This window comes from Salmo salar, chromosome 01 (assembly GCF_965601325.2).
Source record: "Salmo salar chromosome 01, fSalSal1, whole genome shotgun sequence".
Classification (NCBI taxonomy): Eukaryota; Metazoa; Chordata; class Actinopteri; order Salmoniformes; family Salmonidae; genus Salmo; species Salmo salar.
In genome coordinates, this window is record NC_138291.1 from 33,749,877 (window position 1) to 33,767,161 (window position 17,285).

Genomic DNA, 17,285 nt, shown 5'->3' on the forward strand with positions numbered 1-17,285 from the left:
TGACAGATACAGTGTTTGTTATTACCACAAGCTCATTGTTTAGTGACTGCTGCTAAACACACACTGTGCGGTATCAGAGGAGGAGCTTCACTATGCAGAAATATTTAGTGTGTGTACTAAGTCGACCACACACCCCTCTCGTTTGGAGAGGGTTAGGGGGGGGGTGTTGGTTACCTGAGAAATGGGATTATACATTTTTCCACCTTGCATGTGCACCGCTGTTTATCATTGTTTCCCCTCTTGTTCTTTCTCTCTGCATCTTTCTGTCTCTCCATCACATCTTTTGACTGTGTTTGCCTTCTCCCCCATTCAAATTCTTTGAACTGTGCGTTAGGGTGAGTGAATGTGGTTTATGTGAGGTCTGTAGTTGAAAGACTCCTAACTGCAAACCAGGACAATAGCACATCTCTTGGGGTCAGGGTTCGGTTAGCCTAGTTGCTAGTCTGTTTTATTTTTGTGATTTTTAAGCTGAACTCTCACAACCCCCTTGACTCTTGGGCTGTATTTCGCAGTTTCTCTCCCCCTCTTTCTCTCACTATATTTCTGTCTTTCTCCCATCTTTTGTTCTCTCTCTCGCTCACAATCTTCCTCTCCATGGGGTCTCTGGGTTTGGTTAGTGTTGGGCTACACTGTGTTGGGATTATGTGACAACTCCTTGACTCTCTCCCCCTCATCTCTCTCTCTCTCTCTCTCTTTCTTCCCCCTCACCCCCTTTTCTCTCTCTTTCTCCAGATATCCGTCATCCAGAGGAGGCATCTCTACTGCGTAAGCCCCGCGACCCCAAGAAGAAGAAGAAAAAGCTGGAAGAGGCTGAGGAGGAAGCTCTGGAGCTGGAGGGGCCACTACTCACCCCTGGATCAGGTAGTAAGTTCCACTCATTTACCTCAAACTCAGTCACCCCTTGCAGGCCTACCCTGAACTCCATTTCCAAGAGCCTTCTGGAGAATTCTGTTAACACTTCCACTCTTGGAATGTCCAAGGTGCAATAACTTCTTCCCGGTCCAATAACAGGCTGAATAGCAGGTTCCTCTGGCTTCCATGGAGCATATATCTACCCTTCTATCAATATCCACCCATAGGGTTTTAAAAACAAGTCGAGACAGTGCCAAAACACAATTGTTTTTATATGTGCCCAAATAAGAATGTGAGTGAGGAGCGTATGATATGATTTGCGGACTCTGGGCTCCTTACTCCTTGGCAGGGAGAGAGGGAATGGTTGGGATTCCTTGCGTAGTTGGTCATCATGCCATTTTATATCCAAACCAGGCTGCAGAGCTTGAGCTACACCAGCCCCTCTTCCTCCCGCCTGCTAGTCTTGTCAATAAATTAGCTACACTGATGTGAGGAAGGAGGAGGAACACTTGGGGCCATGCTGTGGTATCTATGCAGCGTTAGTTAGCTTTAGCAATGTTGGCTAAGGCGTTGTGAATGGTCCTCATTGTCCTAAAGGCCCTGCCCAACCCCACCCCTACCCTGTAGCTACTTGGCCCGGCATCTCACACACACACACACACACACAGCCTTTAGGCTCAAGGGGGGTGAGAAGGGGACAGAAGGGGGAGAGAGGCAGGAAAGGAAAAAAGGGGGGAGTGTGAGAAGGGGACAGAAGGGGGAGAGAGGCAGGAAAGGAAAAAAGGGGGGAGTGTGAGAAGGGGACAGAAGGGGGAGAGAGGCAGGAAAGGAAAAAAGGGGGGAGTGTGAGAAGGGGACAGAAGGGGGAGAGAGGCAGGAAAGGGAAAAAGGGGGGAGTGTGAGAAGGGGACAGAAGGGGGAGAGAGGCAGGAAAGGAAAAAAGGGGGGAGTGTGAGAAGGGGACAGAAGGGGGAGAGAGGCAGGAAAGGGAAAAAGGGGGGAGTGTGAGAAGGGGACAGAAGGGGGAGAGAGGCAGGAAAGGAAAAAAGGGGAGAGTGTGAGAAGGGGACAGAAGGGGGAGAGAGGCAGGAAAGGGAAAAAGGGGGGAGTGTGAGAAGGGGACAGAAGGGGGAGAGAGGCAGGAAAGGAAAAAAGGGGGGAGTGTGAGAAGGGGACAGAAGGGGGAGAGAGGCAGGAAAGGGAAAAAGGGGAGAGTGTGAGAAGGGGACAGAAGGGGGAGAGAGGCAGGAAAGGAAAAAAGGGGAGAGTGTGAGAAGGGGACAGAAGGGGGAGAGAGGCAGGAAAGGAAAAAAGGGGGGAGTGTGAGAAGGGACATTAAGCCAAGCAACACTGACTCTTGGCTCCCTCGTCAATGTTATGACAATTATATGCTTGTTGGTTCCCATTGCCATTTGACTCCATGGGAATCCTGGGACTCTTTCTGATTATTAGAACAAAGGCAGAGTTTCCCTAATTCCATGAGTTACACCCTTATATATGACTGGTATTGCTCCAACTACATCCACACTCTGTTATCCTATTGCGCTGTTGACCAGGGGTTTCTAAAATGAATTAGGCCAAGTCATATACAAATATTCAGAATCGCTTTAGGATAAAAAAAAGACATGCAGAAAAACACTTGTGTACAGTGCACAAAGAAAGAATGCAGAAGTTGCACACACCTCCCCCAGCTCACATGGTAGGAGTGAGTGAGTATTTAATGTGCAGTGTTTCACGGCCAAGCTAGTGGGAGTTATTCCTGATGTTGTGTTGCCTCCCTTCTGGGGAAAGGCTGGGTTCTCCAGCACCACACCGCCTGATGGTACTCACAAGGGCATATGCTGAAATCTGCACAGCAGTCTGCACGCACGCGCATACACACATGGATGCGGCGCACACACAGCCTCTCCCTAACACTTGATGCAATCTGTATGGAGCTCAGCCACAGCCTCTCCCTACAGTTCAGTCCATTCCACCCTGCTGAATGGGGCCCTCTGTGGCCTCTCTGAGCCAACCCTTGATAAGTCTTCACCTCCTTCCTTACACACTCACTGGACCACAGGGGAAACTGGGTCACGGGTCAATACTGAGGTCAAGTTGAGTTGGCAAGATTTTAGTTCAGAAGTTCACCCAAGACCAAGAGGATGTGGGGGGTTGATCTGTGCTCTAAGTCCAGTTAAAAGTGTTTAGATTAGAATCAGTCATTTCTGAGTCTAAAACCACAACCTACTTCTACCCACATGTCTGGGAAATCCCACATTCCATTAAGAGAAACATGCAATGTCGTAACTATGGAATAGCCCATATTACAAACTGTAGCCTACGACTCACAACTAGGACCATGGCCCTGTCTACTCCTTCAGTGCCATTGGGTCTGCTACTCTGCTGAACTGTGCCTCTCAGATAATTATCTCTATGGGATTCTCATGGTGGAAAGTTGATATGTCCATGACTTTAATTTCACCGGAACTGTTATGCAGTGCTGGGTCATTCCAATCATCACCCTGCCTGCCTTTTCAATTAGAAATGACATTGGATCCTGATGAATGGGTGGCTGGATGGGAACTGACCAGGGTTTGTCATGCCACGTTCCTTTTCCCTCCTCTGAGAGGGCAAAGTGACTCATCTAATCTTGGGTTGGTTAGGTTGGCACACTGGCACAGCCCTTCCCTGGTTCTCATTCTCGTCCATTTTCTTAAAAAAAACTCCTCTACTCCCTCCTTTTCCTCCTTGTCTTTTTAATATCTATCGTTTAATATTTCTTTAATCTGTCCTCTGGTTTTTGTTATTTTCCTCTGCTTTCCTTCCCTCCCTCTTTCTCATTTTCCACTCCAGCCTCTGAGATAATTTACATCGGGCCGGTCAAAGGTAAGGTTTCTCCTGGTCTTCTGTCCTCCCTCTCTCTGCACTGCTTCCTCTCCCCTTTCTCGCTGCTTCCCCATTCCCTTACCCACTCACCCCTCAGCTGTAGTGATGTTCTGGTCACCTGCCAAGGCTGTATCCAAAGGAAGCCAGCTGCTGTCCTTGTCACTTGAGGAAATCCGCAGACGCAGGTCACGTGATAGGCTTTGCCCCACTCCAACAGGACCAAACTCGCTCCCGTCTTTTTTTGAAAAATATAAAAAAGCTTTGCACACTATGCATTTGTTTTGCTGGAAAGCTCAGCTGTTCACATTTTGCTCAACAGGTACCCTAAAGCAGGGTTTCCCAAAGTCTGTCCTGGGACTTCCCCTGGGTGCACGTTTTGGTTTTTGTCCTAGCACTACACAGCTGATTCAAATAACCAACTCATCATCAAGCTTTGATTATTTGAATCAGCTGTGTAGTGTTAGGGCGAAAACCAAAACGTCCAGGACCGACTTTGGGAAACCCTGCCCTAAAAAATCAAAATGGAACAGAATCGATGGCTATTAGAGGGATTCTATGTCTACAACAACACATTCGCCTAATTTCAGATGGACCACCGCCTCCATCCCAAACCCACACTGAAGCCATGTGGTGACACTTTTTTATATGGTGATGAGCCCTCCTAGTTTACATCTAGGCGACAAAGTGCAGGGTGGTCTAGCCATCCAGACCATACCAGTCCGCAGTGAAAGGGGATTAAGGATTAGGAAACGTTAACATAGTCGGTACTATCCCACTGAAAGTCAAAGGCTGGGAGTAAACACATGAGCCTGCCCGACTCTTTTTCTTCTCTAGAGGAGATGGGAGTAAACTGTAATCAGCTTTCTCTAGATATTTGGGATATCTCCTGCGACCATATGGGAGAGAAACACTCTAGCTGACCTTACTTTCCTCCCTCCCTTCTAGAAACCCTCCACAAACCCTTAGGGATGGGCTGTTGTGGCCTGGTCCCTGTTCTCATGACCTCTACTGTATTACACACACACACACCATTTCCTGTTTGGATTTTGGTTAGTGGTCTGGCCTGCCTGCTTTTTTTAGGCCAGTGGGGACTGGTCAGTGTGTTATGGAAGCATTTAGCTGCCGAAAATCAACTGGAAATGCAAATTGAACAATAATAAATCAGTACCATGTTTGCAATTCCTCTTCCTAAATGAGTGTGCTTTTTTTTACATTAATTGAAGTGCAAAAAAATATTTTCATGTTTGAGTATGCATAATAACTGCCAATTTGAAAAATAAATAGCAAAGTGTGTTTAATTTAATTTCCTTGTTGTGTTAGTATGAATTGTGGCAACAACAAAAAAATCAATTGACAATGCTTTTCCATACTCTGTGTGGTTGACTGTCAAGATGGTTTGGTCAGTTCAGGCCAGTCAGTCGTTCTGATGAGCCCTTCCCAGCTAGCTAGTTTATGCTTGTGGCTAGAAACCTTTGAAACTTGTCTACCGAAGTTGGGACTTAGGAGTGTTTTTTATTTAAAAAATGTTTGTTAATGTCGTAGTTATACATTTTCAGTGAAAATCACTACCATGTGATTTAGCTGTCACCCTGGCCTGATATTGGCTACACTATCAAGCTAGCTATTTCCCTCCTTACTGTGACAAGGGGGAGCGAAGGACTGTGCCCGTGTTGTTGCCGACTTGCAGCGCAAATTCTCCCCATTGAGCAGTGTAGACTGTATCACGGTGACATCCAGACGGTTACTACCAATATTACAAGTTATTTATCGTGAAGGCTACTGTCCGACTCTAAATGAAATCAAGTGGGTTGGAACAAATTGGAGATGGTGACCAAATCCAGATGGTGACCAATACTACAAGTTATTTCTCCCTTGCCCATCAAAATAAACATCACTATCATCACTAAAACATCACTAAAAGGACATTCTACTCCAAAATGAATGAAAATAAATGTATGTACAGTTGAAGTCGGAAGTTTACATACACTTAGGCTGGAATCATTAAAACTTGTTTTTCAACCACTCCACACATTTCTTATTAACAAACTATAGTTTTGGCAAGTCGGTTAGGACATCTACTTTGTGCATGACACAAGTAATTTTTCCAACAATCATTTACAGACAGATTGTTTCACTTAGAATTCACTGTATCACAATTCCAGTGGGTCTGAAATTTCCATACATTAAGTTGACTGTGCCTTTAAACAGCTTGGAAATTCCAGAAAATGTCATGGCTTTAGAAGCTTCTGATAGGCTAATTGACATAATTTGAGTCAATTGGAGGTGTACCTGTGGATGTATTTCAAACTCAGTCCCTCTTTGCTTGACCTAATCTAAAGAAATCAGCCAAATTGTAGGCCTCCACAAGTCTGGTTCATCCTTGGGAGCAATTTCCAAATGCCTGAAGGTACCACGTTCATCTGTACAAACAATAGTACGCAAGTATAAACACCATGGGACCACGCAGCTGTCATACCGCTCAGGAAGGGGACGCGTTCTGTCTCCTAGAGATGAACGTGCTTTGGTGCGACAAGTGCAAATCAATCCCAGAACAACAGCACAGGACCTTGTGAAGATACTGGAGGAAACGGGTACAAAAGTATCTATATCCACAGTAAAATGAGTCCTATATCGACATAAACTGAAAGGCTGCTCAGCAAGGAAGAAGCCACTGCTCCAACTGCCATAGAAAAAGCCAGACTACAGTTTGCAACTGCACATGGGGACAAAGATGGTACTTTTTGAAGAAATGTCCTCTGGTCTGATGAAACAAAAAAAGAACTGTTTGGCCATAATGACCATCGTTATGTTTGGAGGAAAAAGGGGGAGGCTTGCAAGCCAAAGAACACCATCCCAACCGCGAAGCACGGGGGTGGCAGCATCATGTTGCACTTTGCTGCAGGAGGGACTGGTGCACTTCACAAAATAGATCATTTTCCTTCTTCATGATGCTCTGTGGATATATTGAAGAAACATCTCAAGACATCAGTCAGGAAGTTAAAGCTTGGTCGCAAATGGGTCTTCCAAATGGACAATGACCCCAAGCATACTTCCAAAGTTGTGGCAAAATGGCTTAAGGACAACAAAGTCAAGGTATTGGAGTGGCCATCACAAAGCCCTGGGCCAAAATTCACCCATCTTATTGTGGGAAGCTTGTGGAAGGCTACCGGAAGAAACGTTTGACCCAACTTAAACAATTTAAAGGCAATGCTACCAAATACTAATTGAGTGTATATAAACTTCTGACCCACTGGAAATGTGATGAAAGAAATAAAAGCTGAAATAAATTATTCTCTACTATTATTCTGACATTTCACATAATTAAAATAAAGTGGTGATCCTAACTGACCTAAGACAGGTACTTTTTACTAGGATTTAAATGTCAGGAATTGTGAAACTGAGTATTAAATGTATTTGGTTAAGGTGTATGTAAACTTCCGACTTCAACTGTTTGTGGACACCATCTCAAATATAGTTTCCACCTCCAGAATGAGCCCAAAAACACATTGTTACAATTATTTTAACAGATTGGGCCGTGTATATAGCCTGTGCATGGTCCATATTATCAGGTATGATATTAGCAATAAACATTATCACCTGTAGCCCAACTGATGCAGCAAAGTGCAAATAAATAGGCAACCCCATGCTTCAGTCTATCTGCATTTACCCTAATGGGCCCCCCCAAAAAATACAAAAATTCACCTTTATTTAACCAGGTAGGCCAGTTGAGAACAAGTTCTCATTTACAACTGCGACCTGGCCAAGATAAAGCAAAGCAGTGTGACAAAATCAAAATATATACACTGAGTATACCAAACATTAGGAATGGCTTCCTAATATTGAATTTCACTCTTCCTTTTTGCCCTCAGAACAGTCTCAATTCGTCATGGCATGGACTCTACAAGGCGTTCCACAGGGATGCTTGCCATGTTGACTCCAATGATTCCCACAGTTGTCAAGCTGGCTGGATGTCTTTTGGGTGGTAGACCATTCTTGATTCACACGGCAACTGTTGAGCGTGAAAAACCCAGCAGCATTGCAGTTCCTGACACAAACTGGTGCGACTGGCACCTACTACCATGCCCCGTTCAAAGGCACTTAAATCTTTTGTCTTGCCCATTCACCCTCTGAATGGCACAGATACACAATCCATATCTCAAGACTTTAAAATACTTCTTCTTTAACCTGTCTCCTCCCCTTCATCTACACTGATTTGAAGTGGATTTAACAAGTGACATCAATAAGGCATCATAGCTTTCACCTGGTCAGTCTGTCATGGAATGAGCTGGTGTTCTTAATGTTTTGTGTGTGTGATCTTTTTAGTACTTTTTTCTTCTTCCACCTCACATTATCAATACCCCGCCCATTGTGTTTAATTAACACTGTTTGCTATTTCGTTGCACCTTTGCGTTTTTATTTTCAATATGTTAGACCTACATATCGAAAATAAAAACACAAAGGCGCAACGAAGTAGCAAAATGAAGCGCTGCGATTGATTTATGAAATTATATTGATAATTAGAATTTTGACAGTCTTAAACCACACTGAGTATGGAAAAGAATTGCCAATTGCAACTGAGAATTCATTTTATTTTTGTCACAACAAGGAAATGAAATGGCAAACATGGGAAATGATTTGTCATTTTAAGCATTTGCATTTGATTTTTAAATGTGTCAGTGTTATACTGGACAGTACCTTGGAAATTAAATATTAAACACACTGCTATTTCTTTTTCAAATTGTCAGGCATCATGCATACTCAATCATGAAAATTATAATGCAATATATTACTTTTAATTAGAATTCTGTCACAAAATATGCATACCCATTTAGGAAAAGGAATTGCAAACATTATGTTGATTTGTCATTTGCCCGTTTAGAATTTAAGGCTGAATTAAGTCACTCATAGACTTGCATAGTGTGTGGGCTGTTACTATGGCCTAACATACTGGCCAAGGCCAGCCAACAGGACATTTCATGGTTTCAGATTGGTTATTTGTTTGTTTATCTGGCAATGGCTTAAATCCGAATAGAACTCAACATTTTGCATACATACACATCTCTCTCTACACATACTCCCCAACCATACATACACATACATACACTCCTCCTCCCTCCAAACACACATCCACCTTTTTCTCCAAAATGGAACACAAACAAAGCAGATTGACGCTAGCTTTTGGTACCATGCTGTCTCACTTTGGTGTACCACCCTCCACTGCCCTATCCCTATTCCCCTATCCCTCCTTATATGCTGCTGGTTGTGCTGTATAGTTTGCCATGTGCACCTCCCAAGTTGTGGACCATGATCATGTGCAACATCTGCATGCTAAAGTGCATCATAATTCCCCAGCAGCAACAGCAGAGCATCAAGACCACCTATCAGATAGGTGGTGCTACCAGCCACATTGCTGTCAATTGCAGGCTGCAAATGTGTGTTGTGGAACAATGTTCACTTAATTTTTGGAGGCTCTTGTGCTTGGTACCAAATGTGTGTCTTGTAGATTGTTTTGCAGTGGACTGTATTGTGAGCATGTTTTTATCATGTTCAGTATTTTGCAGGTATGGTGATGTCTTCAAGGATCTCAGTCACACAGTTGGGATCAATTTCAATTCAGGAAGTTAATTGAAATCCCAGTCTAAGAATTGAAAAAATAAATCAATGAATCGTGCTTTTCAGTTCTTGAATTGGAATTTCAATTCATCTCCCAAACTGAAATGGAATTGAGCCCAACGTTTCTGAGTCTACCCCAGGGTACTAAACATGTGTTGTCTGGTTTGCAGGGAGCATCTACTCCAGTCCCGGCCTATACAGTAAGACCATGACCCCCACTTATGACTCCAGAGACGGAAGCCCCCTATCCCCCACTACCGCCTGGTTTGGAGACAGCCCCCTGTCCGAGGGCAATCCCAGCATCCTCGCTGTCAGCCAGCCCATCTCCTCGCCCGATATCCTGGCCAAGCTCTACAAGCCCCAATCCCTCCTGGACAAGGCCAAGATCAACCAGGGCTGGATGGACTCATCCAGGTCTCTGATGGAGCAGGATGTCAAGGAGAATGAGGTGCTCCTCCTGCGGTTTAAATACCACAGCTTCTTCGACCTCAACCCCAAGGTACAGTATGTGGACCGTTCTTTCCATCAAATGAGTATTTATTAAAACATTTTTTTTTTTAAATGTTTAGGGGGAAGATCAGCTTTAATATTGCAGATATATTGTGGCTTCTATCAACGTAATTGTCTGCATCATTTCCAATCCCCCATTCGGGAAAGTATTCAGACCCCTTCCCTTTTTCCACATTTTGTTACGTTACAGCCTTATTCTAAAATGGATGAAATACATGTTTTTCCTCATCAATCTACACACAATACCCCATAAAGACAAAGCGAAAACTGGTTTTTAGTCCAACATATACCCTATACCTCGAAATTGAGCTCAAGTGCATACTGATTCCATTGATCATCCTTCAGATGTTTCTACAACTTGACTGGAGTCCACCTGTGGTAAATTCAATTGATTGGACCTGATGATTTGGAAAGGCACACACCTGTCTATATAAGGTCCCACAGTTAACAGTGCATGTCAGAGCAAAAACCAAGCCATGTGGTCGACGGAATTGTCCGCAGAGCTCAGAGAGCAGGATTGTGTGGAGGAACAGATCAGGGGAAGGGTACCAAAATACCAAAAAATGTCTGGAGCATTAAAAGTCCTCAAGAACACAGTGGCCCCATCGTTCTTAAATGGAAGAAGTTTGGAACCACCAAGACTCTTCCTAGAGCTGGCCGCCCGGCCAAACTGCGCAATCGGGAGAAGGGCCTTGGTCAGGGAGGTGACCGAGAACCCTATGATCACTCTGACAGAGCTCCAGAGTTCCTCTGTGGAGATGGGAGAACCTTCAGAAGAACCATCTCTGCAGCAAATCAGACTTTATTTGTCACATGCGCCGAATACAACAAGTGCAGAAGTTACCGTGAAATGCTTACTTACAAGCCCTTAACCAACAGTGCAGTTCAAGAAGAGTTAGGAAAATATTTACCAAATAAACTAAAGTAAAAAAAAAATGATACAAAGTAACACGATAAAATAACAATACAGAGGCTAAATACAGGGAGTTCCGGTACCGAGTCAGTGTGTGGGGTTACAGGTTAGTTAAGGTAATTTGTACATGTAGGTAGGGGTGAAGTGACTATGCATAGATATTAAACAGCGAGTAGCAGCAGTGTACAAAACAAATGGAGGGAGGGTCAATGTAAATAGGCCAGTGGCCATTTGATTAATTGTTCCTCAGTCTTATGGCTTGGGGATAGAATCTGTTAAGGAGCCTTTTCGTCCTAGACTTGGCGCTCCAGTACCGCTTGCCGTGCGGTAGCAGAGAAAACAGTCTATTACTTGGGTGACTGGAGTCTCTGATAATTTTATGGGCTTTCCTCTGACACTGCCTATTATGTAGGTCCTGGATGGCAGGAAGTTTGGCCCCAGTGATGTACTGGGCCATACACACTCTGTAGTGCCTTATGGTCAGATGCCGAGCAGTTACATTTTAGTCATTTAGCAGACGCTCTTATCCAGAGCGACTTACAGTAGTGAGTGCATACATTTCATACAATTTCACGTTTTCTTTTTTTTTTGTACTGGCCCCCCCGTGGGAATCGAACCCACAACCCTGGCATTGCACACACCATGCTGGCGTTGCAAACACCATGCTCTACCAATTGAGCCATTCCAGGCGGTGATGCAACCGGTCAGGATGCTCTCGATGGTGCAGTATAACTTTTTGAGGATCTGGCTACCCATGCCAAGTCTTTTCTGTCTCCTGAGGGAGAAAAGGTTTTGTCATGCCATCTTCACTACTGTTTTGGTGTGTTTGGACCATGATAGTACATTGGTGATGTGGACACCAAGGAACTTGACACTCTCGACCCGCTTCACTACAGCCCTGTCGATCTTAATGGGGGCCTGTTCGGGCCGCCTTTTCCTGTAGTCCACGATCAGCTCCTTGGTCTTGCTCACACTGAGGGAGAGGTTGTTGTCCTGGCACCACACTGCCATTTCTCTGACCTCCTCCCTATAGACTGTCTCATAGTTGTCGGTGAGCAGGCCTACCACTATTGTGTCATCAGCAAACTTAATGATGGTGTTGGAGTCATGTTTGGCAACGCAGTTATGGGTGAACAGGGAGTACAGTAAGAGACTAAGTACACACCCCTGAGGAGCCCCAGTGTTCGGTATCAGGATGGCAGACATGTTGTTGTCTACCCTTACCACCTGGGTGCGGCCCATCAGGACGTCCAGGATCCAGTTGCAGAGGGAGGTGTTTAGTCCTAGTGCCCACAATGCTCATCACTATGCTAAGGACCATATGGTGTTGAACGCTGAGCTGTAGTCAATGAACAGCCTTCTCACATAGGCGTTCCTTTTGTCCAGGTGGGAAGGGCAGTGTGGAGTGCGATCTGAATCTGTTGGGGCGGTATGCGAATTGGAGTGGGACGAAGGTATCCTGGAGGATGCTGTTTATGTGAGCCATGACCAGCCTTTCAAAGCACTTCATGGCTACCGACGTGAGTCCTATGGGGGTGGTAATCATTTAGGCAGGTTACCTTCGCTTCCTTGGGCACAGGGACTATGGTGGTCTGCTTGAAACATGTAGGTATTACAGACTCTGTCAGGGAGAGGTTGAAAATGACAGTGAAGACACGTGCCAATTGGTCCGCGCATACTTTGAGTACACGTCCTGGTAATCCATCTGGCCCCGCGGCTTTGTGAATGTTGACCTGTTTAAAGGTCTTGCTCACATCGGCTACCGAGAGCGTTATCACACAGTCATCCAGAATAGCTGGTGCTCTTGTGCATGCTTCAGTCTTGCTTTCCTCGAGACAAGTATAAAAGGCATTTAGTTCGTCTGGTAGGCTCGCGTCACTGGGCAGCTCGCATCTGCGTTTCCCTTTGTAGTCCGTAATAGTTTTCAAGCCCTGCCACATCCGACGAGCGTCAGAGCTGGTGTAGTAGGATTCAATCTTAATCCTGTATTGATGCTTTGCTTGTTTGATGGTTCGTCTGAGGCCATAGTGAGATTTCTTATAAGTGTCCGGATTAGTGTCCCGCTCCTTGAAAGCACTCCACAAATCAGGTCTTTATGGTAAAGTAGCCAGACGGAAGCCACTCCTCAGTAAAATGCACATGACAGCCCGCTTGGAGTTTGTTAACCTCTATGGGCTAGGTGGGACACTTGCGTCCCACCTACTCAACAGCCAGTGTAATCCCGTGGCGCGTTATTCAAATACCTCAAATGCAAAAACTTCAATTTTTCAAACATATGACTATTTTACACCATTTTGAAGACAAGACTCTCGTTAATCTAACCACACTGTCCGATTTCAAAAAGGCTTTACAATGAAAGCAAAACATTAGATTATGTCAGCAGAGTACCCAGCCAGAAATAATCAGACACCCATTTTTCAAGCTAGCATATAATGTCACATAAACCCAAACCACAGCTAAATGTAGCACTAACCTTTGATGATCTTCATCAGATGACAACCCTAGGACATTATGTTATACAATACATGCATGTTTTGTTCAATCAAGTTCATATTTATATCAAAAACCAGCTTTTTACATTAGCATGTGACTAGCATGTGACTAGCATTCCCACCGAACACTGCCGGTGAATTTACTAAATTACTCACGATAAACGTTCACAAAAAGCATAACAATTATTTTAAGAATTATAGATACAGAACTCCTCTATGCACTCGATATGTCCGATTTTAAAATAGCTTTTCGGTGAAAGCACATTTTGCAGTATTCTCAGTAGATAGCCCAGCATCACAGGGCTAGCTATTTAGACACCCAGCAAGTTTAGCACTCACCAAAGTCAGATTTACTATAAGAAAAATGTTATTACCTTTGCTGTCTTCGTCAGAATGCACTCCCAGGACTTCTACTTCAATAACAAATGTTGGTTTGGTCCCAAATAATCCATAGTTATATCCAAATAGCGGCGTTTTGTTCGTGCGTTCAAGACACTATCCGAAAAGGTAAATAAGGGTGACGAGCATGGCGCAATTCATGACAAAAAAATCTAAATATTCCATTACCGTACTTCGAAGCATGTCAACCGCTGTTTAAAATCAATTTTTATGCCATTTTTCTCATAAAAAAGCGATAATATTCCGACCGGGAATCTGCGTTTAGGTAAACAGATGAAAGAAAATAAAGCATGGGGTCGACTCGGGCACGCGCCTAAGCCCATAGTACTCTGATCGGCCACTTGCCAAACGCGGTAGTGTGTTTCAGCCAGAGGCTGCCTCGATATCGTTCAGCTTTTTCCCGGGCTCTGAGAGCCTATGGGAGCCGTAGGAAGTGTCACGTTATAGCAAAGATCCTCAGACTTCAATAAAAAGAGCCAAGATAAAACACAACTTGTCAGACAGGCCACTTCCTGCATGGAATCTTCTCAGGTTTTGGCCTGCCATTTGAGTTCTGTTATACTCACAGACACCATTCAAACAGTTTTAGAAACTTTAGGGTGTTTTCTATCCAAAGCCAATAATTATATGCATATTCTAGTTACTGGGCAGGAGTAGTAACCAGATTAAATCGGGTACGTTTTTTATCCGGCCGTGTCAATACTGCCCCCTAGCCCTAACAGGTTAAAAGGCACCTAAAGACTCTCGGAGCATGAGAAACAAGATTCTCTGATCTGATGAAACCAAGATTGAAATCTTTGGCCTGAATGCCAAGCGTCACGTCTGGGGGAAACATGGCACCATCCCTACGGTGAAGCATGGTGGAGGTAGCATCATGCTGTGAGGATGTTTTTCAGCGGCAGGGACTGGGAGACTAGTCAAGATCGAGGGAAAGATGAATGGAGCAAAGTACAGCGCGATCCTTGATGAAAACCTGCTCCAGAGCTCTCAGGACCTCAGACTGGGGTGACGGTTCTCCTTCCAACAGGACAATGACCCTAAGCACACAGCCAAGACAATGCAGGAGTGGCTTCGGGACAAGTCTGAATGTCCCCGAGTGGCCCACCTAGAGCTTGGACTTGAACCCGATCGAACATCTCTGGAGAGACCTGAAAATAGCTGTGCAGCGACGCTCCCCATTTAACCTCGCAGAGCTTGAGAGGACCTGCAGAGAAGAATGGAAGAAACTCCCCAAATACAGGTGTGCCAAGATTGTAGCTTCTTACCCAAGAAGACTCAAGGCTGTATTCGCTGCCAAAGGTGTTTCAACAAAGTACTGATTAAAGGGTCTGAGTACTTATGTAAATGTGATATTTCATATAAAAAAATTGCACACTTCTAAAAATCTGTTTTTGTTTTCTTATTATGGGGTATTGTGTGTGTAGATGGATGAGAGGGGAAAGTGATTTAAATACATTTTAGAATAAGGCTGTGGGGTCTGAATTCACTGTAAAAATAAAGAAATAAAAATATGACAGGTCGTTAGGTGTAGGCAGGGCCAAAAGTAAATATGACTAAATAATTAATCAGGGTGGTTTTTCCACAAATAGACAGGTGTTGTCCTTTCCATGGTAGCCAATTGGCTAACTTTATATTAAAATGTATTGTAATGAGAATGTATTTATTTTGGGATATTTATACCAAGTATGCCCACTTCATCGTCGGACCATTTTATTGGTAAACTACACGGTAATGTCAAAGTTGTATTTTTTTTGTTGTTGATACAATGCGTAATATGGTGCACTTATGTTAATTTGGTTTTAAACCAGAGAGGTTTGAAAATGATCTAGATCCTCTGAGGCTGTGTAGGGATCCAAATTGCGGATTTAAAATAGAAAAATAATTGTCAGCGTACAATGACACCTTTTGTTTTTAAGCCCTGCTTTCTAGTCCCTTGATATTATTGCTGGATCTGATTTTAATAGCTAACATTTCGATAGCCATAATAACTTTATAAGCCGATGGCTGACAGCCTTGTTTTACTCCTCTTGACAATTTAATACTTTCTGAGAAGTAGCCATTATTTACTATTTTACACTTGGGCTTACTATACATAACTTTAAACCATTGCATAAGAGATTCTCCAAAATTAAAATAGTCCTGGCATTTATATATAAATTCCAGTCATACTTCATCAAAGGCTTTTTCAAAGTCAGCTATGAATACCAGGCCTGGTTTCCCAGATTTTTCATAGTGTTCTATTGTTTCCAGTACTTGTCATATATTATCTCCAATGTACTGTCCATGTAAAAATACTGTCTGATAGATGAATAATATCGGACAATACCTTTTTAATTCTATGCGCCATGCATTTTGCTAGGATTTTGGCATCACAACACTGAAGTGTAAGGTGTCTCCAGTTTTTTTAGGTTGACTGGATCTTTATATTTACCATCTGGGTCCTGTTTCAGTAATAGAGAAATCATAGCTTCTTGCTGAGTATCTGATAGTCTACAATTGTTTTATAGGAGTGGTTAAAACATGTTAATGCCACATTCAAACATGCACACACACACAACTCCCCACCAGCCTACAGCATCTGCAGCTGAAAGATTTTGGGGGGCGTGGAGAGGAGGAAGTACCCCTCTGGGCTGTCCTGTTTTCTCAGCTGGACTGTCTCGGAGTGCTGTGTGTGTGGATCTGTGCTTATGCAGAGACAGGCTTGGTGCCAGGGCTAACAGTATTTGTTCTCCCCCCTGCAGTATGATGCCATCCGGGTGAACCAGCTCTATGAGCAGGCCAAGTGGGCCATCCTACTGGAGGAAATAGAGTGCACCGAGGAGGAGATGATGATGTTTGCTGCCCTGCAGGTGAGACCTGTGTAATGTATGTGTCAGTTTGTGTGTGTGTGTGTGTGTTAGGGATCATGTTAATTGCCATGATTGAGGAGTGCAGTAGTTATCTTCTCTATGGGCTCACTGCCTGATGAACAGAACACAGAAGAACAGCAAATTATTTGAATGGCCGTGTTGTCCAGTGTTGACACTCTGACGTGGTGGGTGACTGGTCTGCTTCAAATGAAATCAAATGTTATTGGTCACATACACATGGTTAGCAGATGTTAATGCGAGTGTAGCGAAATGCTTGTGCTTCTAGTTCCGACAGTGCAGTAATATCTAACAGGTAATCTAACAATTCCACAACAACTACCTAATACAGACAAATCTAATTAAAGGGATGGAATATGTACATATAAATATATGGATGAGCGATGACCGAGCGGCATAGGCAAGATGCAATAGATGGTATAGAATACAGTATATACATATGAGATGAGTAATGCAAGATATGTAAACATTATTAAAGTGACTAGTTATCCATTTATTAAAGTGGCCAATGATTTTGAGTCTGTTTTTAACAGTCTGATGGCCTGTAGGTGTCCAGGAGGGCAGGTAGTTTGCCCCCGGTGATGCGTTGTGCCGACTGCACCACCCTCTTGAGAGCCTTGCAGTTGTGGGCGGTGCAGTTCCCGTACCAGCCCGACAGGATGCTCTCAATTGTGCATCTGTAAAAGTTTGAGGGTTTTAGGTGACAAGCCAAATTTCTTCAGCCTCTTGAGGTTGAAGAGGCGCTGTTGCGCCTTCTTCACCACACTGTCT

The 17,285-nt window shown here is 43.9% G+C and overlaps 1 protein-coding gene across 6 annotated transcripts in view; it reads left to right on the forward strand.

Annotated features, from left to right (window-relative positions):
* Positions 1-17,285, forward strand: part of LOC106601584 (fermitin family homolog 2) — a 99,242-nt gene that overhangs the window by 64,602 nt on the left and 17,355 nt on the right. For 2 of the 6 annotated variants that reach the window (XM_014193898.3, XM_014193913.3), the window contains exons 4-7: positions 733-864; positions 3,688-3,720; positions 9,504-9,832; positions 16,389-16,496. In XM_014193898.3, the coding sequence (XP_014049373.1) occupies positions 733-864; positions 3,688-3,720; positions 9,504-9,832; positions 16,389-16,496 (602 nt within the window). The remainder of the gene's footprint in view (positions 1-732; positions 865-3,687; positions 3,721-9,503; positions 9,833-16,388; positions 16,497-17,285) is intronic. The other 4 variants (XM_014193930.3, XM_014193937.3, XM_014193904.3 and 1 more) reach the window with 3 other exon arrangements.